Below are 27,444 nucleotides of genomic sequence, written 5' to 3' on the forward strand. Positions count from 1 at the left end.
AAAAGGGGGATAACCCCAGCCCTCCTTAACTAGATTGTCGTGTGGACCTGATGAACAAAACCACCTGCTTGAAAGTCCTGATAGGTGCGCAGCAAACGTCAGCTGCTGCGACGGCCAAGGTGACAGGGCTCAATCAGGGTCTGCCTCCCGCGCAGTCACTGGGGCCTCCCCAGAGAAACCCAAGTGCAGAACGCCACTCACCTCCCCCGCGCCAGGCCTGCAGGCCCCGGCTCCTCTGCCAGTTTCTGTAAGACCATCCTCACTCCCGGGACGGCTGCTCACCCTGCCTCAGCTGGACAGGCCTTTGCCACCCCCTAGGTTCCCACCAAGCTTTTGTGGAGATGAAGGTCCCAGCACCTACATCCCTGGGCACTAGAGGGGGATGTACAGAGAGAGAAGCTGCCTGCATGAGGGAGACAAGTCACACCCGAGGCCAAAGGTGTTGGTCAAGAGGTACTTTATTGAAGGCTGGGGGCTCGGGCATCTCGAGGCAGCTATAACCTGGGGACAGAGAGGGAAGCTGAGGGTGGAGGAGGGGAGGGGGCCCCACATCCTCGTCCACCTGACACCCCTTCTTCTGGCTTGGGCCCTTCCGTTTCTCCTGGGGGACCCTCCCAGGCCCAACTCTGTGGTCAGGTGGCTCCGGGGGGCCGACCCTCTCCCAGGCCTGGCCAGAGAACATTGCTCCACCACTGGCCACAGCGACCAGGTCTGGGATGGGCACCGGGACCCACCAGAGGCCCCCGGGGAGAAGGGACATATACTCACTGGACCTCGCGGAACGCCCGCCTCTCCACCAGCTTCACTTTGTACTTGCGCTTGAACCTGGAGGAGAGAGCAGAGAGCAGTTGGTGACCACAAGCCCATCACTCGCAGGAAGGTTCTCGATGCCCCACCCCCAACCTGCCCCGCTTAGCAGCCCCAGGCCCTCACTTGGCTCGCTCCCTTGGCTCGATCATGTTTCTCCTCTGGAAGCTCTTGAAGCGGTCGCGGAGGACGCTGCCCTCGGGCTGTGGGACACAGAAAGGGAGGCCTCAGCAGGCACCCAGGAGAGACCCTAGGGCACCTGAACTCTCCACAGGGTCCAGAGGGAGCTGAGCCCCCACAGCTGCCTGTCAGCCCAGACCCCTAGCCTGGCCTCGTGGACACCAGGGGCTCAGCCTGGCCCTGGGCTCGTGGGGTGATAGGTATGGACCTGGGGATGCTCAGTGTGGACCCGTGGGTTGCCCGAGCTGGGTCTGAGAAATCAACAGAAAGGAGATCAGAGAAGAATGAACACAGGAATGCCATGCAGAGAGCAGCAGAGGCAAATGCAGGGGTCAGAGGGAGAAGGGCACACTGTCAGCCCACTAACGAAGTGCCCAAGGCAGGCTGCGCCACGCAGGGCTGTGGTGAGGAGCTGGGCTTCCCCCTCCCCGAGGCGCTGGGAAGACATGGCAGGTTCTGATTGGGGGAGGGACTGGGTCTGTTTTGAGCTTTAGGGAGACCCCGCTGGGACGGAAGAGGGTGGGAGCAGGGCCGTAAGACCAGGGGCAGCAAAGGGACCTGGCTGGGAGGAATGGCAGCTGAGGGTCACACGCTCAAACCACTGTCACCCAGCCCCTCACCCCCGGGGGCCCCGTGCCCTCAGCCCCCAGGCATCAGCCCAACCAGCCCAGCCCGGGGGCAGCCAGGATGTCGCCCATAGTCCCTGGTGGACACGGGGAGCAAGGATAGGTGTCATCACCGGGCACAGGGGCGCCCCTATAGCACCACAGCCCCCAGACAGACAAGTACCTTCAGGGTCCTCAGCGAGTCAGACAGCTCAGTGCTGAGCTGCACGTCAATGTCAGGGTCCTGATACCTGGGGATCAGGGGGCAGGGCGTTCAGTGGGGCAGCCTGGCCCAGGACAGAGTCCAAAGGCCCTTCCTGGGGAAGAGCAGGCTGGGCAGTGGGGCTTTCGGGGAAGCAGGGCCCAGGCCGAGCAAAGGTGGGAAGGACCCAGACCCCTCCCAGCCTCCCCCAGGAGCCCTCAGTCCAGGCCTCACTTCAGCCGCCCCAGCCTGCGGGGCTTATCCGCCTCCGCCAGCCGCCGCGCCTGCCGCCGCTCCCGCCGCCGCGCCAGCTCCTGCCAGCCGCCGCGCCACCTGGGCCTTGATCCCACGCAGCCTGAAGAGCTCCTGGTGCTGGAGCCGGGCAGCCCGCACCTGGGCCTGCTGTACCCTCTGCAGGGACAGGTGGGGTCAGGGACCCAGCCAACCATCACCTTTGCCCCAGGGGGACCCTTCCTGGCCACCTGCTTCCAGGTCACGACACACCAGCGGCCCCATCTCCCTCATCCATTTGTCTGCCTGTGGTCCCTAAATCCCCCCTCAGCCCCCAATCCCAGAAAATAAGCACCAGGAGCTTGATCTTGCATGCCCCCTGCTGCGTTCTCTGAGCCCCGAGCAGGGTCTGGAAGGTGCTGGGAGACAGGTCTCAGCTGACAAAGCAGATCAGAGGGCCCCATACAGCACAGAAAAGCAGGCTGAAGGGATCAGAGACGGCAGGCTTCGGGCACGAAGAAAGCAGGCTGCAGGCAGGAGGAGCAGGGAAGCAGGGAAAGTGGACCGGAGCCCACGGTGCTCACCAGCATCCGGGCGGCCTTCTCCCGCCGCCGCTGCTGCTCTGTCTTCTTCTCCGAGGGGGCCAGGCGGACAGCGGGGGGTGAGGCCTCTGCTCCAGCGGCTGAGTCTCCTCCAGTCTTCGGCCCCTCGTCCTGGCCCTCACCCGGCTCTGGCTCCCCCTCCCCATCCGACTCCTCCAGCAGCCCCTGGCACATCTCCCGGAAAGTGGACTCCTGGGGAGAAGGGGTGCGTCAGGCGCTGGGCCAGGAGCAGGCGGGATGTGGGATGTCAGGATGTGGGAGGATGGAGGGCGCTCACCTGAGTAGCAGCCTGCTCTGCGGTGGGCGGGGCCAGCTGCCGCTCCAGCTTCTCTGCCTCCTTCTGTCGCTGCAGCTCCACCTCATGGGCTGCCCAGAGCAGGGTCTGGGAGTGGGGAGAGGATACAGGTGAGACCTGAGGCCCCCAAGGGCCTCTCCTGGGAGTCAGACCTGACCTTCTTTCCTCCCACCCGCCTCCCACCCCAGTGCCCACGGCCCACCCCTTCCCTGGACTCCCAGCTACAGCCTCACCCTGCTCTCCATGCGGCAACCAGAGGGGGCTTCTAACCCTTGACCTACTCAGCCTGTTCCTTTGAAGGACAGTCTGGTCTCTTCATAACTGCAGTTTCACTTACACAAAGTGCCCAGAACAGGCAAATTCATACGGACAGGAAGGAGAGCAGCGGCCGCCTAAGACTAGGGGAGATGAGGAATCGGGGCGTGACGGCTGATGGACGTGAGGTTTCTCCCTGGGGTGATGCAACATTCTAACATTGACCTCAGTAATGAATTAATAACAACTTTGAATACACTAAAAATCACTGCATCACGCCCCCCGGGTGGGTGAATCCTACGTGATGGCAATTAAGTATCAACATAGCAATTATATTTTAAAATAAGACAACTGTCCCATCTTTGAGTGAGGTGCAGCCTCCCCTGCGTGGGGCCAGCCTCACCCCTTCAACATTCAGCGGAACCACAGTCGCTGCCGTCAAGGCCGTTGACCAGGTGAGGGACGCTGCCTCCTGCTCCTGGTCGGCCCGGAGCCCGCCTTACTGTGAACCGCTCAGAACAGCACTCACAGGAGCACCTGCGCCTACTCAGTGATCTCCCTTTCTCTCCCGGAACCTGCGCCCCCTGAGGGCTGGGGGATGGTCCCCTCTATTCGTGACCCCTGTGCTCAACAGGTGCCTGTGAGATGAACTCAGTGACTCGCAGTGCCAGCTCTTCCCGTTGCAAAACCATCTTCGCCTCTGCACAAACCTCTCAGCCAAACGTTTTCTTTGCTAACAGTTGAAGACTTTTTGCACTGATGCCCCACAGAATTCCTGAAAGGTGCCATGGTCTCCCTCACACCTGGGCCTTTGCACACATACTGTTCGCTCTGCATGGAACTCCCCTTCCCCACTTGCCATAGCAAACCGCTCTCAGTCTCAGCTCTGATGCCCCCTCTTCCCAGAAGCCCTCCCTGACCCTCAAGGCTGGGTTGTGACGCCCCCTCTGTGCTCCTCCATCAGTGTAGGGGCATCACTGCCTGGGAATGGGTCTGTCTCCCTGACTGGACCACAAGCCGTGGGCAGGCAGGACCAGAGCTGTCTCAGTCATGCCAAGTCCCCAGCACTGGGCGGGCCCGGAGGAAGGGCCAGGCTGGGGCACGCCAAGCAAGCGGCCGAGCGCGGACTAAGGAGAGGCCTGGCGGGGCTACATACCTGGTGGTCCTCAAAGGATGGGTTGTAGGAGGCTCCCGCAGGTGCCGCCTCCACAGCAGGCGCTTGGGAGGGCTTGGTGTGGAGATGCTGCGGCCGCTGGAGAAGGACGAGACCAAGGCAGGGTAAGGCCCAGGAGCCTCAGGACTCAAGCTCACCCAAGTGCCAGTGAGGAGACCCCAGGCTCGGGAGGCGGCCCGCGGCCTTCTAGTTGGGACATATCTGCACAGCTGGACCTCGGGGAGTAGCATCCCCAGGACAAGCAAGGCCTCTGCACTCAGGGGTCACTTTTGCCCATCCTGAAAAGAGCCCCTGTCGCCCCAGCGGTGGGAGTGGGGTGGCTGACACTCGCAAAAGCACGTGGGACAGCTGGTCTCTACGGCAGTCATCTGTCCGTCACTGAAACTGGCAGCAGCATTTGGCAGAGGATGTGAGGTCCTCTGTCTGCTGACAGAGGGCTGACAAACACTCACGGTGCAGCCCTCCCTCCCCGGGGAGCTTGTGAGAGGCCTAGAAGCCTGGCCCACCTCAAACCTGCTCACCAGAGTCTGCAGCCCCCTAGGAACCAAGTACACACTCAGCACAGCACCTCCGCATCCAGACGCATCCCGTCCGTGCCCATCTGGCCTCCACCCCAGCAAAGGCTGTCTGTCTCCAGCAGAAGCCCAGGGGTCACCCTGGACGCCCCCTGCTCTGGGCCCCGCCCCACACCCAACTGCCCGCCAGGCCTGGTGCTTCTGCCCCGGAACTTGTCTCCCCCGCTTCCCCCTACCCCAGGTCTCCAATCCCGCAGAACCATCTTTTTTCCAGTGTGTTTCCCTGATCTCCCCAAAGTGTGTCTGGCTGACCCACCACCACCCTGCTCTCTCCCTTCGGGGCACCGACTCGCTGCCTGGCCCCAGCACGTGAGGTCCTGGTCACAGGACAGTCGGGCTCCAAAATGGAGGCTCGAAAGCCCAAATGAAGAGCAGTTCCCTTGTCCCCAGCCCCATCCTCTGACCTCTATCACCCCAGACGCCCTTCTGATGACGACCGCTCACCTTTACTCCTTTCTTCTTGGTCTGCTCCAGGAAAAATTCATCCTGACCTTCCAAGGGCCGGTCCAGAGGGTCTGTGGGGGCAGTGAGGGGGGCGGCTGCTGGAAACATTGTGGCTCTGAGGGGCCCCCTCCTTTCAGAAAGTTGGCGCTGATGCACAGGCGAGAGAAGGACAGATTCTCAGACCCCAAAGGGCTTTGAATGCCCAGCAAAAGAGCATCTGGACGGGGTCCAGAAAGCAGAAGAGACCCAACGCCGAGGTCAGGGGCCGGCCCGCTTGGGAGAGGGTGCACTAACGGGAGAAGGGCGCCACCTTGGGATGCCTGGCTTGGCTGAAGACCTTCCAGGCAACGTCTGCAGGGCACCGGCCCAGCCCCCACGACTGCGAGCAGAGGCAGGGACACTCACTGTCTTTGGCCCAGAGGTCATAGAAGGGCCGCTCGATGGTGTCCTGCGGCCTGGGCTTGACTCTGGCTGCAGGAGGGTTGAGGAGCCGGGCCTGCGCCCTGCGCACCTCCCGGGGCAGCTCGCCCTGCTTCGCCAACCTCTCCCATAGCTGCTCCTTCCGCTTGAGCTTCTTGGCATTGGGGACCTGGTGGGCAAGGACGCTGGGTGGGAGAGAAGCAGCAGGAGCGCGGTGGGTGAGTTAAGCTCGCACCCCTGCCGCCAGGGTCCCCAGCGCCTCCTCCCCAAGCACCTGAAGGCTCCTCCTGCTCCTCGCTCAGTCCAGCAGCTTCAGGGACCGTCTCCCCAGGTCTGTCCCCAGCCCGGGCCCCTCTCCTGAACCCTAGACCCAACACACAAAGGCCTCAAGGGCCCTTGCCCTGGGTGTCTCCCAGGCACCTCACTCCAAAATCAACCCCGGCCACTCGTCCTCCCATAGCCGCACTGTCCACTCCATCACCCACCCCGCCTCCCTCCTTTGGGGGTCAGTCACTCAGCCCTGCCTAACTCACCTGCTGACCCTGGCTCCCACCCAGCCCCTCCTCTCCATCCCCAGAGCCCCCAGCCAGGCCCATCCTCACAGGCCCCAGACAAACCACCCTGGACCTGGGCCCCACTGCCTCCAAACCACTCTCCAAAGCCCAAATCAGACCCTCTCCTCTCCTCTCCTCCAGCGGCCCTCACCTATCACTCTCCCTCCCCGGCACAGAGGGCAGGGGGCCTGAGTTCCATGGGAAAGAAGGGTCTGGGGCCAGTGGGACACTTACTCTTTGGGGACTGGGACCTTGGATGTGTTCTCTAGGATGAGGTCAACCCGAAGGGGTTTCTTAAGAAGCAATGACTTCTTCTGGCCTTTGGTCCTCTTCTTACTCAGCTCTGGAGGTGGGAGGAAGGACAGGAATCAAGACCTCAGGCCTCCTCACTCTCCCAGACCCAATTCCTTCTCCTCTCACTTCAGCTCCACTGGGGCCATCAGACTCACATCCCAGTACAGCCCAGAGGCCCCAGGCTCGCCCCAGGTCCCCAGCTAAGGAAACAGGACCCCAAGAGCAGCGCCCAAGGTGCCCAAGTTGTGACCCCCCACCCAACCCATTTCCTGGGCCAGCTGGAGGCAGCTCAGTGCTGGGGACACAGGGAGTCAGACCCACAGCCCTGAAGACGAGTGCCTCCAGCTGCAGCAGGGCAATGGCCACAGAATCACTAATGCTAAGGAGGAAGCAAGCAGATGGTCAGGCGGCAGGAGGCCCAAGAAGCTGGAGTCGGGACCCAATCCAAGACAGCAATTCTCAGAACAAGAGAATTTTCTGCCTTTCTTCCTAAAGCCCAGTAATCAAAAAGACTCTAGGACAAAACAAAAGGACGGAATCCACATCCTTCCATTTGCTATGGGACCTCGTGAAACCGACTTTGCTCCCCTGTGCTTCCAAAACGAGGCCACAGACTGCCGACCTCCCAGGGTCGAGAGGGGGAGATGTAACTACAGCTGACCAGTGAACAACACGGGTTTGAACTGCAAGGGTCCACTTATACAGATTTTTTTCAACAGCAAATACCACAATACCACACGAGCCGCAGGTGGCTGAATTCGAAGATGTGAAACTGCAGGTGCAGAGGGCTGACTCTAAGTCACATGGGGACTTTTGACTAAGTGGAGGGTCAGCACCCCTCACTCCAGCATCGTCCCAGTGTTTGCTATATTTCAGCAAGGGCACGGCACAGTGATCACCCAAGAAACCATAGGCTGACTGTAATCCTTTTTTTTTTTTTTTCCACCTAAAGCAGACTCTGTAACTACTTCCTCACCCGTTCACCAGGGTAGGTCTCTGCTTTACCCTTCTATTCCCAGAACTCAAGCCCTTACCTCTGTGCAAGCTGACCTCTTTAATAACCCCTTCTCACCTGCTCACTCAAAGACGCCTACGCCTCAAAGAGTTTCTTTTACGTTCTTCTGTTCACTGAAACGGGCCCGCTCATTTTCCTTAGAACAGATCCCTTGAAGGATCTCATACGTGTTCGTTAAGGGTGTCCTGCTGTTAGAACTTGCCCTCTTCGCTTTTCTCTCCTCTCCTTAAAGCAGATCGCTTCCTCTTTGTCTGTTTTTCTAGGCATTAACAGTAAAGCCTACTACTCACTGAAGCAAATGCTAACTCACTTCTCCACTTGCTTTCAGCTGGTCCCAATCGTCCATTTTGGCAAACTAAAGCAAGCAGGTTAAGGTGAGTTCCTTAGCTACTCATTCAAGTCGATCATCCTGTTCTCATTAAAGCATGATACTTTAACTAAAACAGGTCTGATTCCTTACAGCAAGTCCTTGATTTGCTCTTCTGCAAATAAACGGAGACCTCCCAGTTTATGTCTTATCTAATCACCAAGGCAGACTCCTACTGGCTTCTTTGCGCATTGAAACCTCTGACACCGTAGAAACGAAAAAGAGCTCTTTAGGTTAGTCTCGAGCTTGCTTTCTGCTCACTACAGGTCCTCTTGTTTATAGTTAACAGCCTGTTTAGCAGGTGTTTGCCACCCAATCCACGTTATTAACACAGTTCCTTTCAGAGGCTGAGATAGGCTACTTAATGACTGATAATGTCATATCCCCCCACAAAAACCTTTCCTCACCTTTATTCTTGCAGCCTGTGTCCACGAAGAAGAGTTTTTCATCGGGCGCCTCTGATATCAAGCCACTGGGAGATGGAAATGCAGAATGTTAGCCACAGACGTTAGGGAGGGAGCGAGATGCTGCGGAAGGAACAGGTTTAACCTCTCAGTTCCCTGCATTCCTATCACGTTCATTCAAGCGCGCTCTTCCCGCATGGGAGTCCCACCAGGCTAAGGCCCCTCCCTCCAGTTTGCAGAACTTCATGCTTAAGTCACACTAAACTAGGGTGGATGCTTGGGACGTACTGATACTAGGAAGGGATTCATTGTTTACCGGGGCTCTAATTTAACTGGGCGTCTTTTATCTGATAACCCTATCAAATCCCCCAGCCCTCACCCAGCGTCCCCAGCCGTGCTCGGGACAGGCGCTCCGGCCCCCAGTAAGTCCCCCCGAAACAGCTCGGCCTCACACCCCTCCACACACGACCGGGGCCCTGCTGCCGGAAGTCCCGCCCCACGCACCCGCTCGTGCGCTCCTGCAGCCGCACGTCCTCCAGGAACTGGTCGACCTCCAGTCCCAGCGGCTCCTGAGCGAGCCGCCGCCAGCCCCGCTTCTTATTTCTTGGGCCTCGCCGCCGCCGCCTCAGCGCCGGGTCCACCGAAGTGGGCCGCAGCCCCAGGAAGCCGGAATTGGCCTCATTTTTCGAGCCGTGCCTGCCGCCACCGCCACTGCTCCCCGCCGCCATCTTGTTAAAGGAAGAACTTGACTACCCGGCACCCCCGAAATCCGATTTGGGGCATGCGCGCGCAGACCTCCCGTGACCTACTTCCGGTGGCCACCATCTTGGTAAGGTGGCTGGCTCTGCAAAGGGGCGTGGAGGCTGCCATCTTGGTAAAGGATAAATGGTTCCTCCCTCTTCTGCACGTGCCGCTCGGCCCCGGTTTGTAGATTTGAGGCTGCGGCCGCCCAGGAGTACTTTTTTAATCTGAGTATTGTTTTTAATTTTTAACTTGCTGATTTAAAAAAATTAGTTTTCTAGTGGCAATCTAGTTTTCTAGTTTAAGTGGTAGAGTGCATGCCTAGCATGCATGAGTTCCTGGGTTCAATTCCCAGTACCTCCATTAAAAATAAATAAACCTAATTACCCACCCCCCTAAAAAGAAAAAAAAAAAAAAAAGAAGGGAAAAAAACTAGTTTTTCTTAGAAAAGTTAGAACCGTCAGTGGCAGATTCGGCACAAGACGCAGTCCAGTCTCAGAACGTTTGGCTTTGTCAGTGTTCCAATCTTGGAACCTTGGAAATCAAAGTTTTCGGAATGTCGAGATTGGAAGCACAGAACGTTACACGCGAGGGATGTTAAAGACATACACTATAGAACCCTAGAAGCGCAGGCTCAGAATCATTAATTTAGGCAAGCTAAGTAGTTATGCCTCAGTTGCTTCATCTATAAAATGGCGATTCAATCTGGAGATTAAACAAGATAATATATACAAATCTCTTAAGATTGCGCCAGGCATGTAAATGTTAGCTATTGTTACTGTCTCGCCCTATGAGACTTCATCTTAAAATCAACTAATGTATGCTGTTTATAAATAAGGAAGGAAGCTCCCAGGCCCTTGGGCCCTGGCAAGCATCCATAGGGATCCAGAGCCTCGTAAGGCCGTTCTCGACTCGAAAAGGAAAAATGGCCCAGAGAGGGAAGGCGCCATGCAGGGGTTCACACCGCGGAACTCGGCATCGGGAAGGTGATGGGTCCGATGGCCCGGGACTTTGGCGCTGGAGACCTAAAGCCCAACCACCTCGGACAGGGGTTTCAGCGACCAGCCAGCCTAGCTCCCAAGTGTCCGCCAGGGGGCGCAGGGCGCAGCGCAACGGGGCGCGCGTGGGCGGGGAGGGCGCGCGGCCAGCGTGTCCCGGGGCGCCGTGGGTGTGGTCTTGGGTGTGAGTCGGCGGGAGAGCGAGCGCGGGTCCGCTGCATAGCGGAGGCGAGAGTCCCTCGAGCGTGAGCTAGCGCACGCGCATGCGCACACTTGGTGGTCCTGATGGGCAGCGGCACCTCCTCCCCTCTGGGAGCCCGCTTGTCCCCGGTGTTACGTGTCAGGAGTTGCGTACCCAGGTTGTGTGGGTGGACGTTGGCGGACAGGGCAAAGGGCGGGGGCAGGTTGTACCCAAGCTCCCTCCTCTAAACACTCAACCCCCACGTCCTAGGGCTTGGTTCCCAGGCCCCCGCGGCAGGAGGTGAGAGGGAGGGATGTCCCGGAGGGAGGGCCCCTGAGTAACTTTTCTTCGGAAAGTATGCCGGTCTGGCCCCCAGCCCAGGCCTGAGTCATCAGGCTCTCGCTGCATTGAGTCATGGCCTCCACCCCTGCCCCCGAGAGCTTGGAGGGGACCCTCCTGAAGTCTAGCCCAGGGCTCCCTTCCCCGGGATTTGGAGGGAGAGCGATCCCCTCCTACCAAAACACACACACACACACACACACACACATCCCATCTCAAGACAGCCTGACTCCCATAGGGAACAAAGCCTTGGCTTTATTTGCTCTGTGGGAACGCTGTTACGTTCACAGCCCCCTCCTAGGCAGGGATGAGAGGTGTTGGGCGTGGGAATCCCAGCGAGCACCCTGGAGGGGGCATCGTCCCCATCTAGTTCGCTCTTCCCCATCTTTTCCGTGGGGCGCCCCTCCAGGGTCAAGCACTAGTATGTGGTGAAGGCAGGAAAAGGTGTGTGTAGGGGGTGAGAGTTCCCTTTAGGGAAGGGAAGGGAAGGGAGGGCTGTAGCACCAAGAGTCCCTCCCCCAACGAGGTCCCTGGAAAGGGGGCTGAAATAACGTCCTGGGGCCTTTCTGTCTGGCTGGGGCTCCGCTTAAATATGGTGGGCAGAGAGGGTGTGCCCCAACAGGCTAAAATTCGGACCACCAGTTGTGGGGAGCCCAGGATGGGGGGTGCAGGCTGGGCTTTCAATTTGGGGCAGGTGAACGGAGGACAGAAATGCCTTACACTGGGCATTCTGGGAGGAGCAGGGATGGAAGGGGCTTTTCTGTTGACTGAGGATCCTTATGAAAGAAAGGGGTGTGGCCAGAACTGGGGGGAGGGGCCAAGAGGGGTCCCTCTGAGGAAGTAGGAGGTTGTGTCTCCCCTCTGAGCCCCCAGTGGTCCCGAAGCCTGAGGACATGATGGGTTGGAGGGTCCTTGCCTGGCTAGGCAAGAGGAAGTGGGCTGAGAAGGGAGGGGAAAAGTCAGTTAGTCATTTCAACCAAGTGGACGCTCACTTATGGGGAGAGGCCAGAGGTCTTGCTTCAGAATCAGGGATCAGACTGGTTAGGGCCGGGTATGTGTGTGAGTGTTTGACTATGTAGGCGCTCTCTCCTGAGAATGTCAGCTCCATCGGGGAAGGTAGATACGTGTGCGTTGCTCTCTGCTGTAATCCCCAGTGCCTAGAAGGAGCCCTGAATGTATGAACAGAGTAGGTGCTCAATAAATATTTGAGTAACTGATGCACAGTTGGACTGCTTCTGTGTGTGTGTGTGTGTGTATTAGTGTTGGTACGATGTGCCAAATGTATGTGAGGGTAGAGCTGTGAAAGATGGGCAGAGAAGTCTTGCCCCTCCCCTGGTCCCTACTGTCTGGCTTGGGGGTGGAGGGACCCCCAACCTACAGCCAGGGGAGTGGGCAGGCAGGACGTGTGTGGGCAGGGGTGGGGGGGTTGCGTGCAGCTGTCCAGAGCTGGGGAGCCACAGCAGGGCAAGTGGGAGGGAGGGCCGGCAGGCAGCGACTGGCTCACTCAGCCGAGCCCTTGTGGCGCCGCTTAGAGGGTGGCACTAGGCGGCGGGGCAGGTTGGTGGGCAGCCCATGGCCCTCGAGCTTGGCCTCAATAAGGTGGCTGGCCAGGGCGAACTCCTCGTCATCCAGCATGCCATCTCGGTCGACGTCGCTCAGCTTCCAGATGCGCCCCAGCACAGAGTTGGGGAGCTTGGTACCCACCATCCAGGTCTTGGCCTTGGTGCCGCTTAGCTTCCCGTCGGCTGGCGCCAAGTTGTAGAAGATCTCGTCGTACTTGGACTTGTCCTTGGTCACCACCCACTCGGCCTCGTCGTCTGAGCCCTCCTCACCGTCCTCCAGGGCCTCGTCAGGCCCCCGCTCCACAAACGGGCCCATGTGGGTACCCTCAAAAGCGCCCCCCTGCACGCCCACCTCCGTGCTCTCCAGCTCCTCCTGCCGGAGCAGGGGCATGAGCTTGGCGATGTCATGGGTCAGCATCTCATCCAGCGCCTCCAACAGCTTTGGCTTCAGTGAGTGGAACTTGGTGAAGTCATGAGCCATCAGCAGCTCCTAGAGGGATGAGGGCACAGAGGAGTCAGGGACACCATCCCCAGGTCGCCTCTCCCGTGCCGGGCATCCCCCCCAAGTCACTGGACAGTAGTGGGGTTGGAGACTCTCCCGTGACTCAGCAGCTGTTCACCAGCCAGTAGAGAAGGATTTCATCATTTTGACATCGGCTGCAGTTTTATCAGAGCACCCCGGTGGGCCCTGAGCCCTGCCCAGCCTCTACGGCACCCCAGCTGCCCGGCCAGCACCCCCACTGTTATGCAAGTTAAGAAAACACAATTCCTGCCACTCTGCTAGCTCTGTTACCAGGGCTAAGGCAGTTTGTCCCTGAGACCGCCCCCCACCCCACCCCCCAGGCAAGAAGTCATCTGGTGCTCGAGCCACTGGGGGCTGGGTTTGTGGTCAAGCTGCTTCTCACCAGCACAGCTGGTAAGTCAATTGCGCTGGGAGCTGCAGCAAAGACCAAGCTGTATCATGGCACCACATTAATTTCCAGAGCCAAGGCAGAGAGGCCCACTGATTGTGACCATAAAGAAATGGGAATGTGATGGAGAAGGGCAGGGAGGAATCCTAGGCCAGGCTGCCCAGGTTCCAACCCAGCTCTGCCACTCGGGAGCTGTGTGACCTCGGGCAAGTGACTTCACATCTCTGGGCAATAGTTTCCACATTTGTAAAAACAGGTTGATAAGTAGCACTCCCTTCACTGGGAGGTGGGAAAGGCTAAATGAATTCATATGGATCAAGTGCTCAGTAAATGTCAGCATAACATTAGCAGCTGCTATTTATCTAGCTCCAAGGGCTGGCTTGGTGATTTACAGAGGGACTCAGTCCCCTTCTGTCTTAAGTCTCCAAGCCTGGCCTCCAGTCCCAAGAACAATGATACAGAATGGCTGTGGCAACTCTAGCCATTGTGTCTATATTCCAGCCAGCAACAGTACTTTGTACGATGATGGAAATGTTCTATGCTGTGCTGTCCAATGTGGTAACCACTAGCCACATTAAAACTGAAATTTTAAGTTTCCAGTTGAAGAACCTGAGGCTCTGAAAAGGTAAGTGACTTGTCCAGGTTCACAGAGCTAGTTGGTGGCCAAGGGGAAATTCACCCTACTATAATTCCTCAATCTTGGACTAGAAACATCTCAGATGCAAAGGTCAGAGGCTTTGAGTATCAGCCTAATGCAACCTCAGAACAGAGGCTCAGCCTGGGCCGACAGGCTAGTCCTCAATTCCATGCCTGAGCCTGGGACTCTATGCCCATGTTCATTTGGTCGCTCCTGCCCTGCCCACCTCCAGCAGCTCATTTACCCCAGGCTGCCACACCCAAACCCAATGCTTTCCCCAACACTGATTAATCCTAGACCTGGAAAGGTGAGGAGCCTCCAGTGATCCCCCAATATCCATCTGTCCCTTCCTTCTCCGTGCTGGAATCCCCAAATATTACCTGGGCACTTGGCCACCTAGAGGAAAGACTACATTTCCCAGCTTCCCTTGCAGCAGATATGGCCATGTGACCAAGTTCTGGCCAATTGGATGTCAGCACGAGTTTCATATGCAACTTTAGAATTATCCTGCTCAATACTGTAGCCACCTGGGATTATTTAAATTGAAATTAGTTTAAATTGAAACCTAAAATTTCAGTTTTAATATGGCTAGTGTTTACTGCATTGGACAACACAGCATAGAACATTTCCATCATTGTAGAAAGTACTATTTCTGGCTGGAATATAGACAATGGCTGGAGTTTCTGCAGCCATTTTGTACCATGAGGGGTTCTTTGGATTGGAGGCTAGGGATGGAGACTTAAGACTGATGGGGACTGAGTCCCTGGCTCTGTAAAGTACCAAGCCAGCCGTGGACCATCTTCCAAGAGTTTTATGAAGGAGGGAAATAAAGTTCTATCCTAATTAAGCCCTAGTTACTTTGGGTTTGCTCATCACTCCCTTATCCTAACTCACAAATCCATGCTCCCAAGGAATCATTGATAGGAAGTGCTTTCAGGAACCTGCCATCCATCTCTCCAGTTTCTGAGGCCCCATCCCAGAGCCCACAGAAGCCAACCTTCCTATCACCCCTTTGGCCTCCCACCTGCATCTTCTGGCAGTCAGGAAAGTCACCAGGAGATATGTGATGCTCCAGCTGAATCTTAGCAAAGATGACAGGCAGCTTGAGGATCAGCTGCTTCTTCTTGTTCTCCTTCCCAAACACGGACGGCATCTCCTTCTTCAGGTAGCTGATGATGTATGCGTGAACCTGTCGTGGGTGGGGGGGAAAGTTCTCACCTGAGCCTGCCTCACAGTCATGCAGTGGGGCTCGTTAAAACACATGTCACCCAGACTTCCGGATTCACTTGGTCCTGAGAATGTGCATTTCTAACAGCTACAGGTAAGCTGCTGCTGCTGGTGCCCTGGGAAGAAGGGCTCCTCCCCTCTTCCAGGTAATCTCAGCCCCTCCTGTGGCTTAAGCACCCCTCCTTGCCATCCACTGCCAGATCTACATACCAGCCTCGGCCTCTCCCTGGAGCTCAAGGCTCAGAGCTGATGGCCTTGTCAACATTCCTGGACAGCTCCATCTTAGGACGCCTTCTGCCCGCCTTGGAATTCGAGGGGCTGGGCCACTCATCTGTGCCCATCTCAGGGAAACAAATGGCACCCCCCCCAGCCCCCAGTTGAGCCCAGAAACCTGGAAATCATTCCTGATTTGATTCTCACACCTCACCGGCCACATCCAATTCATCAGCGAGTCCTTTAAACTCCTAAATTTCTCTCCTACTTTTCCTTTTCTCTCCACCCCATCCCAGCAGGCACCCTCTCTTGCCTGGGGAGACACATCAGTCACCCCACTGGACTCCTGGCTTCCCCACTGGCCCCTACAATCCCAATCCTCTTTCCCCATGCAGCAGCTGCTGGAGGTTTTGTTTTTCATTTTTGGAGTTTTCTTGTTTATTTGCTTTTTGGTTTTTTTGTTTTTGTTGTTTTTTTTTGTTTGTTTGTTTTTTTGTAGGAATAAGCACCAGACCGACCACGAGACGCGGCTCTTAAGTCTCTATTTGCTTCTTATTCAAGTTTAAAATTCCTACCACCGCTGACAAGGACTTACTGCAAACAATTCTCAAAGCGTGGTCCAGGGAACCCCCAGGGGTCCCTGAGACTTCCAGGGATTTGCACAGTCAAACTGTTTTCATAACAATACTAAGGGGCTGTGTGTCTTCCTTACTCTCATTCCCTCCTGAGAGGATGGTGGGGTTTTTAAGGGCTAAAAGACGGGTGAAATTGCAGCTGACTGAATGCAAGAACAGATGTGCAAATCCAGCTGTCTCCTCCGAAGCCAGACATTAAAGAGATTTGCAAACATGTAAAACAGGGCCACCATCCTCCCTGAAGTATTTTTTCTCTTTTTTTTTTTTTTTTTTTGGTTTGGAAAATAGTTTTCATAAAACATCTGTTACTTAGGTTAACATGTAATAAAATAGACTTTTTATTGCTAGTTTAAATGATCTTATATTAATTGTTATCAATATCTGTTAATTAATATACATAAATGTCAATAACTTACTTATAACATTTATCATAACTTGTTAATTATATAATTATTGTTTGTTCATTAATATGAGAGAAATAAATATTAAATGTCTTCTCAGTTTTAACTTCTAATATGGCCCATATAGAAAGATTTAATCCATGTGCATACAAGGTCTTTGGGGTCCTCAACAATTTTTAAGACTGTAAGGAGCTCCTGAGACAGAGGGGTTTGAGCAGCGCTGCTCTCCATTATTTGGCTCCTGCCACTTCATCCAATATTATCTGCCCCCACCTACTTCCTCACCTGCCTTCTTTTGTGTTATTCTTTTAAAGGAGGTACTGGGTATTAAACCCAGGACCTCATGCAAGCTAAGCATGTGCTCTATCACTGAGCTATACCCTTAGCCCCTACCTTCCTTTTTTATCATCATGTCTATCTTTTTCCCACTTCAAGACCTTTGCACATGCTGCTCTCTGCATGGAACGCTGCCCTGGTCTCCCAACTGGCTCCCTCAGCTTCCTTTTGATATCACCTCCTCACAGAGGCCATCCTATGGGAAGCAGGTGCCCCAAGCACCACTATCCAATTCCTTTCTAGCTTTACTTTTAGTGTTCACAACACTTATCACAATTCATCATTATTTTATTTCTGTTTGTTTACTTATTGTCTCCTTCTATCAGAATGATAGCTCTAGGAGGGCTGAGACCTTGTCTGTTCCCTCTGTCCCCAGTGCCAGTGCATTGTGCATAGAAAATACTGAAAAAATATTTGTGGAACAAACCAATGAACTGGAGAAACTTTGAGCCACAATTTCATAAGTTATCAAAAAAACAAACAAGGAGAGAAGAAAAGTGAGCATTCATATGTCCTATTTTTTAATAGGAAGCTCAATAATTAAATGGATATGCTTAAATAAAAATAGAATATACCTGAAAACCAAGAAACTACTCATGGGGATTGCCTATAGGGAAGAGAACCTGAGAGCCTTTGGAGTCAGGGGTGGGAGAGGGCACTTTTGACAGAGCCTGAATGCTTTCCCATGAGATGGTCTTAAATGTTAAATTAAAAAGTTCTTTTAGTGAGTCATAAATTTAGAAGGTTAAATATTATGGTGGCACCTGGCTGGCTCTAAATCTTCATCTCCTCCCATCTCCACCACCCAGTCTCCTCCAGCCACCCTGAGCTTCTTGTCCAAGCACATCCCAGCCCCAGGGCCTTTGCACTTGCTGTTCCCTCTGCCTGGTATGGTCTTCCCCAGTTCTCCACTTGACTCACACCTTCCCCTCCTTCAGGTTTCTGCTCAAATATCACCTCCTCCAGGAGGCCCTCCCTGACAATCCTAGTCCCTAAAACAGCCCCTCACCAGCCTCTCTTCTGCTTCATTTTCTCTCATAATTCTTATCACATACAATATAATATTAGAGACGAACTTGTTTAATATCCATTTCCCCATTAAAAAGCAATTCTATAAGAAAAGAAACGTTATCTGTTTTGTCCCCTACTGTATCCCCCAGGGCTTAGAACAGTGCTGGAGCACGAGGTAGGTGCTCAGTAACTGTTGAATGAATGTTATTGAGTGCCCTTGGGGTGCTTGGTATGAAGGTTCAGGGCATACTGGCCTCTTAAGAATCAGAACTTCCCAAGACCTTGGCCTCCAGTACCATAGCACAATGAGATCGCCCCTTCTAGCAGCAGCTGTCACTTCGACCAAAGGGCAGAGCCAGAGGACTCTTCCACATCTTACATCGTTACATACGATGGGGAAACTAAGGCACAGAGGGTAGTTACCGAGAGTGCAGAGAGGTCTTGTACTGTCGGGGGAGAGCATGTGGGAGGTAAATGATGTGGGCCGTTGTTCGATGGCAGAATCACACGTGGAGGGTGAGTGGGTGACACAGGGCAGGGGAGGGTCAGAGAGGCTTGGTCACCATGGACCTTGTGTCTTGAGCGGCACTGGGGAGCCATAGATGGATCTGCAGGAGGAGGGGGAAGGAGTGGTCTGTAGATCTGAGGAGCCAATCAGGGCAGGGGTGTGGCCAGGCTAGCGGGTGGGGCCTGTGGAGGGCCAATGGGGAGGGAGGAGGGGCGGGGCCTAAGGGCGGCTCCTGGGGACCCAGAAGAAGGGAGGCGGGAGGGCTCTAATGGCTTTTCCAGAAAGGAAGCGGGGGAAGGTGCCAGGAAGAGATAAGGTGGGAGGGTAGAGTGGGCCGGGGCGCGGGTCCCGGACTCCGGGGTTTGTCCAGGTTTCCGGAGCCGCCTCCTGCGTGGCAGAACCACCAGGTGTCCGGCCCCACCTCACCCCTCTGTCCCACGGACCCCGGGCCTCAGCTCTGGTTGCTGTCTGCTTCTCGGAGGGGCCTGGGGGACCAGGTCCGGGGGAAGAGGGCTAACCAGGGGAAAACAGGGAGAGATGGAAAGAGAGAGAATGAATGAGGGAGGGGAGAGGAAAAAGAAAGAATAAGAGAAAGAGAAAGTGAGAAAGAGGTAAAAATGAAGAGATATATATACAGAGAGACAGAGAGACAGAGACAGTCCAGAATCTGGGCAGAAGAGGAGAGAAAGGTGGATTCCAGAGGCTGCAGGAGCTGTCCACACTGGGCCGCTCCCTCCCAAGGAGGATTCCTGGGGTGGGGGTGGGGGCTCTGACTCACCCCCTCTCTGCTGATCCTTAAATCAACACCTCAGGCTCCTCCATCCCCCACAACTTTCTCGGCCTCCCTGCCTCTCAGCTTCCTGCCCCACCTCCACCCTGGCAGGCAGCCTCCCCTGTGAATGTTCCATTTGGCCTCCAAAGTTGCTCTTAAACCAGAGCTCTCCTCCCCTCTCTTGAGGTTCTGTCCTGATCCAGGCTCCTCCTGGTCCCCAGTCTCCTCCCAGGTCTCAGCACTGGGTCTCACTGCCCTGGAATCTACCCTCCAGAAGGCAGCTGGAGTCTGACCCTGTGCCTTCTCGGCTCTGAATCCTTCCATGGCTCCCCAGTGCCCTGGGGATCAAAGTTCCAGGCCACAGCCCTGGGTGAACTGACTCTCACCCCCCTCCCCAGCCTCAGATCCAGTTACTCCTACTGTCTACACTGGGTTCAACACTGACATTTTCCCTCTTCCCTGAACTGGCCATGGTCTCATCTCCAGTCCATGCACTTGCTGGTTCCACTTTCTAGAATCCCTTCCCCTCCTCATTCTCCTCATCCTCCAGTTTGCAGCTCAGCTGCCCTCTCCTCCAAGAAGCCCTCCCTGATTTCCCTCTGGGCTTCCTCCACCCAGCCGTGACCATGCCGGGTTGTCACTGTCTGGGGATGGGGCTGTCTTCTCCCCTGGATTGCTTTGGTCACTGCTGTGTTCCCAGCGCCACCAGCACAGAGCCAGGCACAGCAGGAGCAATTTCTTAGAGAACTAACTGATGAGCTGACGTCAGTGACCAGCAGCCACGTAGAGAAGGATCAGAGGAAAGACAAGAGCCGGCCCTCCCTGCCTGTCCCCCGTGACTGCTCAGCCAGCCCCCCATTAGCGCTCACCCGCACCAGCCGGGCCCTCTTCACCAGGTCATTGAGCTTGCGCAAGGCGGCGTGGCGTGGCAGGCCCTGGATGTCGCGGAAGAGGTCTTGCTCCTCCAGCTCAAAGAGCCGCCGGTTGTCGGGCACCAGGAGGGGCTGGGACCAGAAGGAGCCGATGTAGACGCGCAGCACCTCGGGCGTGCCCACCACCTTGCCCAGCGCCCACATGAGCGCCCCGTAGACGCGCATCAGCTGCTGCGTCTCCACCATGTCGGCCTTGTTGAGCACCACGCGGATCTTGTCCTCGTGGCCTCTCAGGGCGTTGATGGCCTCCGAGAACTCGTCGGAGATCTCCAGCTTGTGAGCATCGAAGAGCAGGATGATGAGGTCCACCCGCTCAGCGAACCAGCGCAGCACGGCTGGGAAGTCATAGCCTGGGGGGAAAGGGAGGGGGTAACAAGGATGCCAGGGGCAGAGGTCAGCCCCAGAGCCTCCAGTCATTCGGACACAACCATGGGTTTGGACTTACATTGGGCTGTACAGATGTTCAGGTTGTTAACTATCCAAATTTGTGTCTATGGGAAACAGCCAAGGTCCCAAGGGTGACCCCACAGCTCTGGTCCAACCAGCCCTCAGAATTTCCCCCATCACTCTGGCTCCAGTTGCTCAGGCCATCTGACTACAGGGGGAAATCACCCCTCCCCCATTTCATTCATTCATTAGGCAGACATTAGCAGCATGCACTGGTCAGGATGCAGGGGTTAGCAAAACACTGAAGTGTTTCCTACTACACTCCCTGTGGTTCTATGTACCCCAGGCCCCCAAAGGGCCTCCCCAGGACCTGTCAGATCACCCCACCGACCAGCAACTAAAGAGTTCACCCAGGCCCTTGCCACAGCAGATGTGAAAAATTTTCAGTTTGTTAACAATATTGACCGAGAGTCTTCTGTATGCCAGGCCCTGTCCTGGGCACTGGGGATGCTACAGAAAACACACAGACAAGGTCCTTGCCTTTCTGGAGCATAACAGCTGGCTCCTGAGTTCATTCATTCATTCCTCTCACCATTCATTTCCTCATTCACTTATTCATTCACACAGTCCACTCTTTTGCCTGTTCCCTCATTCATTCAGCATCAAGCGATGCTCGGGAGAGCAGAGAGAAGCAGTTGAGACCCCCTGACTTGGCAGTCAGGAAAACCTGGGTTTGAATTCCAGCTCTGCCCCCATCAGTTAGGTGACCTTAAGCAAGCAGGTAACCTCTCTGAACCTCTGTTTCCTCTTCGGTAAAATGGAAATCCTAATAGGATCTACCTCAGAGGACTGTATGAACGTTAAAAGAACATAAATAGGCTAATATATATAAAGAGCTTAAGACAGTGTCTGGCACTGAACTACACACTTAAAATGAGTAACTTTAGGCATGTAAATTATACCACAATAAAACTGTTAAAAAAAAAATAATAAAAGCAGTGCTGGGCTCATGGTAAGCACTCAACAAGTATTACTCACGATGCCTGCAAGACATCATGGGGAAGTCATCCAGGAGCCATCCCCAAAGTCGCCTGCTCTGTGCGGAGGACACAGTGGCTGAGACAGCTCCAATTCTGTCTTAACTTCGCTCCCAGTCCAGAGGTCAGACTGGGATGGGAAAACCCAGGGAGCTGCAGGAGCCCAGACGGAGGTGCCTGATCCAGCCTGGGAGGTCAGGGAGGGCTTCCAGGAGGAGGGAACAGAGTGACAACCTGGGGGATGAGGAGTTAACTGACAGAACAGAAACCCATCGCTGATTCACTTGATGTCAACTCCCGCTCTCCCTGAATCAACTCACTGAATCTTCAAAACAACCCCAGGAGACAGACACTCTATGACCGCCATTTTCCAAAATGGGGAACAGAGACAGAGAGGTTAAGGAATTTACTCCTTATACAGCTAGGAGGCAACAGAGCAGCAGCCCTATGGGCCTCCACGCTCCACTAGGGAGCTTGTACTGGGCCCATCCTGTCAGGGAGGAAGCAGTCTCCTGCAGCCACTGGGGACTGGACTGGACAGGGCGGGGGTGATGACATTGTTTTGGGGGGAGGAAGGGCCAGGTCACCATAAGGACAGCAACTGGGGCCCCTCCTCCCTCCCCAATGTCTACACAAACACACACACCAGCCTAGATTTGGAAAGTGTGTCTCATGTAGGGAGGGAAGATGGGAGGGAGGTTGAGTCGGCGTGGGAATGCAAGACGTGGCACCTGGGGTGCACAAACACGGCACTCACACAGGAAAAACAGTTGTCCTGAGCGCTTCCATAGCACTCACTGTGCGCCACACAGTTCTAACTCCACGCGTTTGACACTTAATTTTAACCCTCAGGGCAAAGTCTGAGGCTGATGCTATTATACTTCCATTTTATATATGAGAAAACTGAGGCACGGAGAGGTTAAGTGGCTTGGTCAAGGTCCCACAGCTTCAAAGTAGTAGAGCCCAGATATGAACCCCGCCAGGGGGCTCCACTATGCTACAATCACACACGTGTGTGCACACATATTCCAGACACACGCTCCACCAATGCACACATGCATCCACACATACACTCATGCACTCAGTAGCACACACCTGGATGCAATCATACCCACACACTATAAGATGCAGATTTCCAAACACGCCTTACTCACAATCTGGGACCTACACAAATATTTGTGGTCACAAAATTGCAAAGACAACGTGAAACACAAAGTAACAGGCAGCAGCTAACACACACAAGCCCGTGCACATCTGCACACCCATCATGTTACAGAGACACAATCATATACACTCCTGCACACACACACAACCTCACTTGTACACACAAGCACACAACTGTATACAAAGACATAACCACACACAATCCAACAAAATCCCCTCCATCCCATACAGTCCTCCGTGGCCACACAGTTACAACCACACGCACAGCCCTGACACACAGACACACCACCTCAGAGTCACAGCCACAGTTGTACACTTTCCCAGACACATGCCAAATTATCCACACGGTTACACAAAACTTCCCTTGCACAATGCACTCACACACACGTTCCACAATACAATCGCATACGGAGACACCATTAGTCACGGTCACACACAGTCCCACAAAGTCCCCAGCGGTCCTGCAGAGCCACACAGAGTCACACCCAGCCAGAATCACGGGCACGGACTCCCAGACACACACATATACACATCCTCACAGACAGACAGACAGGCAGACAGACAGACGCTCCTTCTCTTCTTCTCCCCCCACTGCCAGGGAAGGAGACCCCGTTCTCTACTCTCTCCCACTTCCCACAGCCTTTGGGTCCCCCACCCGGCAGCCCAGCCCTGGCTTGGTGGCCCTGCTCCCTCCGGCTGTCCCAGGCCTGGCCCCCGGGGCGGGCTCCCCAGGAACTCCCCGCCCGCTGCTCCCGCGTCGGGCTGGCGGCGGGGCGGCGGGGCGGGGGTCGGGGGGGGGCACCCCCATCGCCCGTGCAGCTGCCTCCAGCCTTTCTCCCCGGGGGACGTGTGCTCCGGGGCGGTGGCCAGGGACACCGGAACCCTCCGCGCCCCCGCCCCGCAGCCCAGCCTCCTTGCCGTCGCCTCCCAGTCCCCTCTGCCCCACTCTGCAGCCTCCTTTGCCCCAGTTTCTGGCCTCCGAGGCGGCGCGGGGCGGCGGGGACCGAAATGCTGGGGGGTGGGGGAGGGGGAAGGGGCGCAGACTCCGGGCCCGGCCGGGCAGGGGTGGGGGCTGGGCTTGCTCGGAGGCCCCCGCAGGAATTCACCCCCCGCCGCTCCCCCTGCACAGCTGTTTATAAATTCCAGGCCCGGCCTTGGCCCCCGCCCAGATTACCCCTCCCCGGCCCTTCTCAGCCCCATCTGTGGCTCAGACGCGGAGCCAGGAGCTCACACCGACCCAGGGCCTCCCTGCCCGGCTCCGCCTCCTCTCCGCGTCTCCCGTCTCTCCGCACGGCTGCCTCACCCTCTGAATCTCTCTCCGTCCCTGACTTTGTGTATCTCTCTCGGTCTCTCTGGATCTCTCCCTCTCCATCTCCAGACCCGCCCGGACATGCAGCTGCAGCCTGTTCACGTGCGCTCACCCGCTGGCCTCCCCCACCCACAAACCTGCGCCAAGGTGGAGGAACCGCAGCCTTCGGCCAGCCCCCTTCTGCTACCCAGCTAGCTCAGGGTCGGCTGACCCAGGCTCAAGTTCTAGCAGAGACCCTGGGCCCTTCCTCCCTTGGACCCCGGAGTCCCCACACTCAGCCCCCTCCTCCCTCAGACCCAGGGATCCGGGCCTCACTCACCGCGGCTCACTCTCTGTTTGGCACCCGACAGGATGCCTGGGGTGTCGATGATACTAATGCTCTCCAGGACCTGATTGGGGAGGTGGGCGCACATGAACCTGGGGTAGAGGGAAGGTCAGGGGTCAATGCAGGGAGGGGCAGGAGGAGAGGACACTTAAGAAGGGAGACCAGAGGAGAATCGGGCTCAGAGATGGGAAAAATCTTGAAAGAGAACCGGAAGATCAGGGCAGAGATTAACAACTATAAAAAATAATCAGAGCTGATGTTTACTTGGCACTTACTTTGTGCCAGGTGCTGTTCTAAGGACTTTGTATATATTAATTCATTTAGTCCTCGCAACAACCCTACAGAGTAAGGACTATGGTTATCCCCATTATCCAGATGAGGATAAGAGGAACAGAAAGGTTAAGTCATTTGCCCAAGTCCACCCAGCTAGATGGGAGTTGAACCCAGGCTCCACTGGCTTAACTGCTCCCCTGGAGAAGGCAGGAAGAGGAAGGATCCCATAGAGAGAAAGGAACTGGGGCTGAAAAGGAGAGAAACACAGGCAGGGATGGGACAGAGAGGGGGGCCAGGGACAGGAAGATGCATTCCTGGCTCTCGGCTGCACACCTGTTGAGGAAGGTGTTCCCAAAGGGGTTGAGTTTGCGGAAGGGCTTGTCCGGGTCAACGACGAGGGCGTTGCCAGGCACCGTGCCCTCGGTGTCACCATGCATGACGGCCACGAAGCAGTCGGTGGTGGGCTCGGGTCCCACGCGGGAGCCGGGCACCTCCTGCTCCAGGAGGTACTGGATGAAGCTGGTCTTGCCCGTGCTGTACTGGCCAGCCACCAGCACCATGGGTTTGCCGTCGAAGTCGGCATCCTCCAGGGCTGGTGAATGGAAGGCCCCGAAGCGGTAGTGCTCCTCTAGAGGCAGCAGCTTGGTGCGGTACAGCTCCTTGAGTGCCGAGGTCACCGTGCGGATGGCCTCGGGCTGCTGGCCCCGAGCTCCTCCCCGCTTCAGCCAGCTGAACATGGTGGCTGCACACTGCCCGCTGGCTCCCTGATGGAGATGCACGAGGTGGGGAGAGCTACCTGCGGGAGGAGAGGGTGTTGACAGAGGACTGCCTGGAGAAGGAGGTGGGAATGCGTAGTGGGGGAGGAGCCTCTGAGAGCAGTGATGGAGGATGGCAGGAGGTGAGGGCTGAAGGAGGAAAAAGGTGATTATTCCAGCCGAAAGAAGAGAAAGAGAGTGACAGTGGAATGACTGAACAAGGAGAATTGATGGTGGACGATCAAGAGATAAACAAATGGAAGGATGCAGCAGCCAATGCAAAGAAATATAATTCCTTCATCTTTTTCTATCTCCTTCCCCACCCCTTCCATTATTTCACACATTTTCACTGAAATCACATCATGTGTCAGATAGACCAAAGACCAGTCCCCATACACTCAGAGCCTCCAGTGAGGCGAGAACCTGGGCACTGAGCAGTCAGTGATGCCTGGCAAGTGCCGGGGAGTGGATTTGTAGGCACCAGAGCAGGACAGGATGAACCAACCACAGGATCGGGAAAGCTCTGTCTTGGCTGACTTTTGAGCTGCTCCCTAAAGAGCGAGCAGGACAAGGGCATTTAGGAAGAGGATGGTGTGTGTCATGGCTTGGAGTGATGAAATGGATGGACAGAGTGGCTGGACACATGGACACAAGGATGAGGAATGAAAACTGAGGCTGAACGACTGCTCTTGGCCCCCCAGATCATGATATTATCACAAGAATAATAACATTTATGATCACTGCATGCCAGACACGGCTCTAACTCACTGAATCTTCACAACCGCCTTGTAAGGTAGGGCTATTATTTTCCTTACTTTTCTGACAAGGAAATGGAGGTTCAGGGAGATAACCACAACTTGCCCAAGGTCACTTTGCTAGAGAGTGCTCAAGGTGGGACTCCAGGCAACATGATCTCAGAGCCTGCACTCCTATTGTGGGTCTAGGGAGTTAGGGAGAGAAAAAATTAGGGACCTAGCGGCAACGAGCACCCGCGGCATTCAGACTGTGTTCTCTAGATTCCTGTACTACTCTTTCATTCTCTATAGGATCTGTAGTGATGTCCCTTTTGTCACTCCTGGTTTCAGTCATTTGTGCCTTTGCTTTCTTTCCTTTCTTCCCCCTTGATCAGTCTAAGCAGATGCTTATAATTTTAACGATCTTTTCACAGAAACAACTTTGGCCAGACTGAAGTCACTAAACACTTTTTTACTAAAAGAAACTGAGACTTCTTGGAGAAATGGCTGACTCCAGGGCTGAGGCAGGGAAAGAACAAGTGAACTTGGATTAGATAGTGGGGAAGTGCTCAAACATGGATGGAGCATGTCATGGGGACACAGATCCAGCTGGACAGGATTCCCACTAGGAGATGGGACAATTTGAGCATCAGAAATACTGCAAACCAAATATGTTAAAATCCACAAAATCATAATGATACTTTTTAAAAAGGGAAAAGAATTCGGGGAAGTTGCTAGAGAGGTCAAGGAGAGGCAGGAGCCAGGACCTGGGATGTTGGCAGAGGGAGGGGGCCCTGGGCGGTGTCCTATGCAGGGAGGGACCTGAGGGACATCTTGGGGAGGATGCTTGAGGATGGCTGGACAGGCATGGTGTTGGTGAGGGAGGAGAGGCGCTCTTGGGTGGGAGGAGGGAACCAACTAGTCCAGAAGTGGATGAGGGCGGCAGAGGGAGACCCCAAGGAGGGGATCTCCTCTGGTTAAGAGGATGGGGGAGTGGAAGAGACTGGAAGGGAGGAGGAGAGTGAGGGACACTGTTACAGGCTGGAAGGGGCTGGGGGTGGTGGAGGAGACAGGTGGTTTGGGAAGGGACTGGGGACACCGGGGAGACCGTGACACACTGACTGCGGTGTGGACCGACGGTCTTTGGGGAGCAGGGGAATAATCGACAGCCAGAGCATGCTCGGGGTTTCCGCGGGCGGAAGTGGGGAGGCGACAGCTGCGGTCGGGGGCCACTCACCGATGGGGAGCGCAGGCGGCTGGACCCGGCGGGCGAGCTGGGCGGGGGTCCCGCGGGGATCCGAGGCGCCCGCAGAGCGGCCTGTGCTCACGGTCCCGTCCGGAGCCGTCTGAGCCGGGTGGGGCCCGGAGCCCGGAGGAGGGAAGGGAGGGGCCGAGGGGGGCGGAGGGCGGGACGAGGCGCCCCCCTCCTCCCCAAACTGGGCGCCTTGCCTCTGGCGCCCTCTGGTGGGGAAGGACGGGGCTTCTTTGCGAGATGGGTGAGCGCGCGGGCCTCCGGTCCCAGGTTCAAATTTCATGTCTCTCTTCTTAACATGGGAATAGTAATAATAAAACAATAAGACCAATAACAATAACTTTAAAACTTAAGCGAGTTCGTGAAACTCTTCTGCTCAC

At 55.7% G+C, this 27,444-nt stretch overlaps 2 protein-coding genes and 1 non-coding gene across 4 annotated transcripts; all 3 read right to left on the reverse strand.

Annotated features, from left to right (window-relative positions):
- Positions 1-764: 764 nt before the first annotated feature.
- On the reverse strand, positions 765-9,171 carry NOP53 (NOP53 ribosome biogenesis factor). Its single transcript, XM_032485664.1, is given in 13 exon segments — positions 765-825; positions 934-1,010; positions 1,777-1,843; positions 2,029-2,108; positions 2,110-2,205; positions 2,610-2,819; positions 2,905-3,009; positions 4,334-4,429; positions 5,371-5,441; positions 5,776-5,975; positions 6,579-6,687; positions 8,428-8,492; positions 8,929-9,171. Coding segments are annotated over 13 exon segments (1,461 nt in total). The 5' UTR covers positions 9,153-9,171.
- LOC116666142 lies at positions 1,622-1,732 on the reverse strand. The gene has a single exon (XR_004322990.1). It is a non-coding gene; the product is annotated as a small nucleolar RNA SNORD23 (small nucleolar RNA).
- Positions 9,172-10,918: 1,747 nt separating the features above from the next.
- EHD2 (EH domain containing 2) lies at positions 10,919-27,203 on the reverse strand. Of its 2 annotated transcripts, none has more exons than XM_006179288.3 (6): positions 27,050-27,203; positions 24,657-25,119; positions 24,045-24,142; positions 19,766-20,178; positions 14,818-14,982; positions 10,919-12,735 (listed from the first exon to the last, which is right to left on the reverse strand). In XM_006179288.3, exons 2-6 carry the CDS (start codon positions 25,058-25,060, stop codon positions 12,184-12,186), a joined length of 1,632 nt encoding a protein of 543 aa, XP_006179350.1. In that variant the 5' UTR covers positions 25,061-25,119; positions 27,050-27,203; the 3' UTR covers positions 10,919-12,183. The 2 variants fall into 2 exon arrangements, with proteins under 2 accessions (XP_006179350.1, XP_032341556.1); XM_032485665.1 differs by having other exon boundaries at positions 24,657-25,115; positions 27,050-27,184.
- Between the last annotated feature and the right edge of the window lie 241 nt (positions 27,204-27,444).

The sequence above is a fragment of the Camelus ferus genome, chromosome 9 (assembly GCF_009834535.1).
Source record: "Camelus ferus isolate YT-003-E chromosome 9, BCGSAC_Cfer_1.0, whole genome shotgun sequence".
In the NCBI taxonomy this organism is placed as follows: Eukaryota; Metazoa; Chordata; class Mammalia; order Artiodactyla; family Camelidae; genus Camelus; species Camelus ferus.

What these genes read in the sequence shown, in the direction of transcription:
- EHD2 (XM_006179288.3), bottom strand. Translation starts at nt 25,060, where the DNA reads ATGTTCAGCTGGCTGAAGCGGGGAGGAGCTCGGGGCCAGCAGCCCGAG. An exon ending in GGGAACACCTTCCTCAACAG is followed by an intron (nt 24,143 to 24,656) that starts GTGTGCAGCCGA and finishes CCTCTACCCCAG; the next exon opens with GTTCATGTGCGCCCACCTCC. An exon ending in CAAACAGAGAGTGAGCCGCG is followed by an intron (nt 20,179 to 24,044) that starts GTGAGTGAGGCC and finishes CTTTCCCCCCAG; the next exon opens with GCTATGACTTCCCAGCCGTG.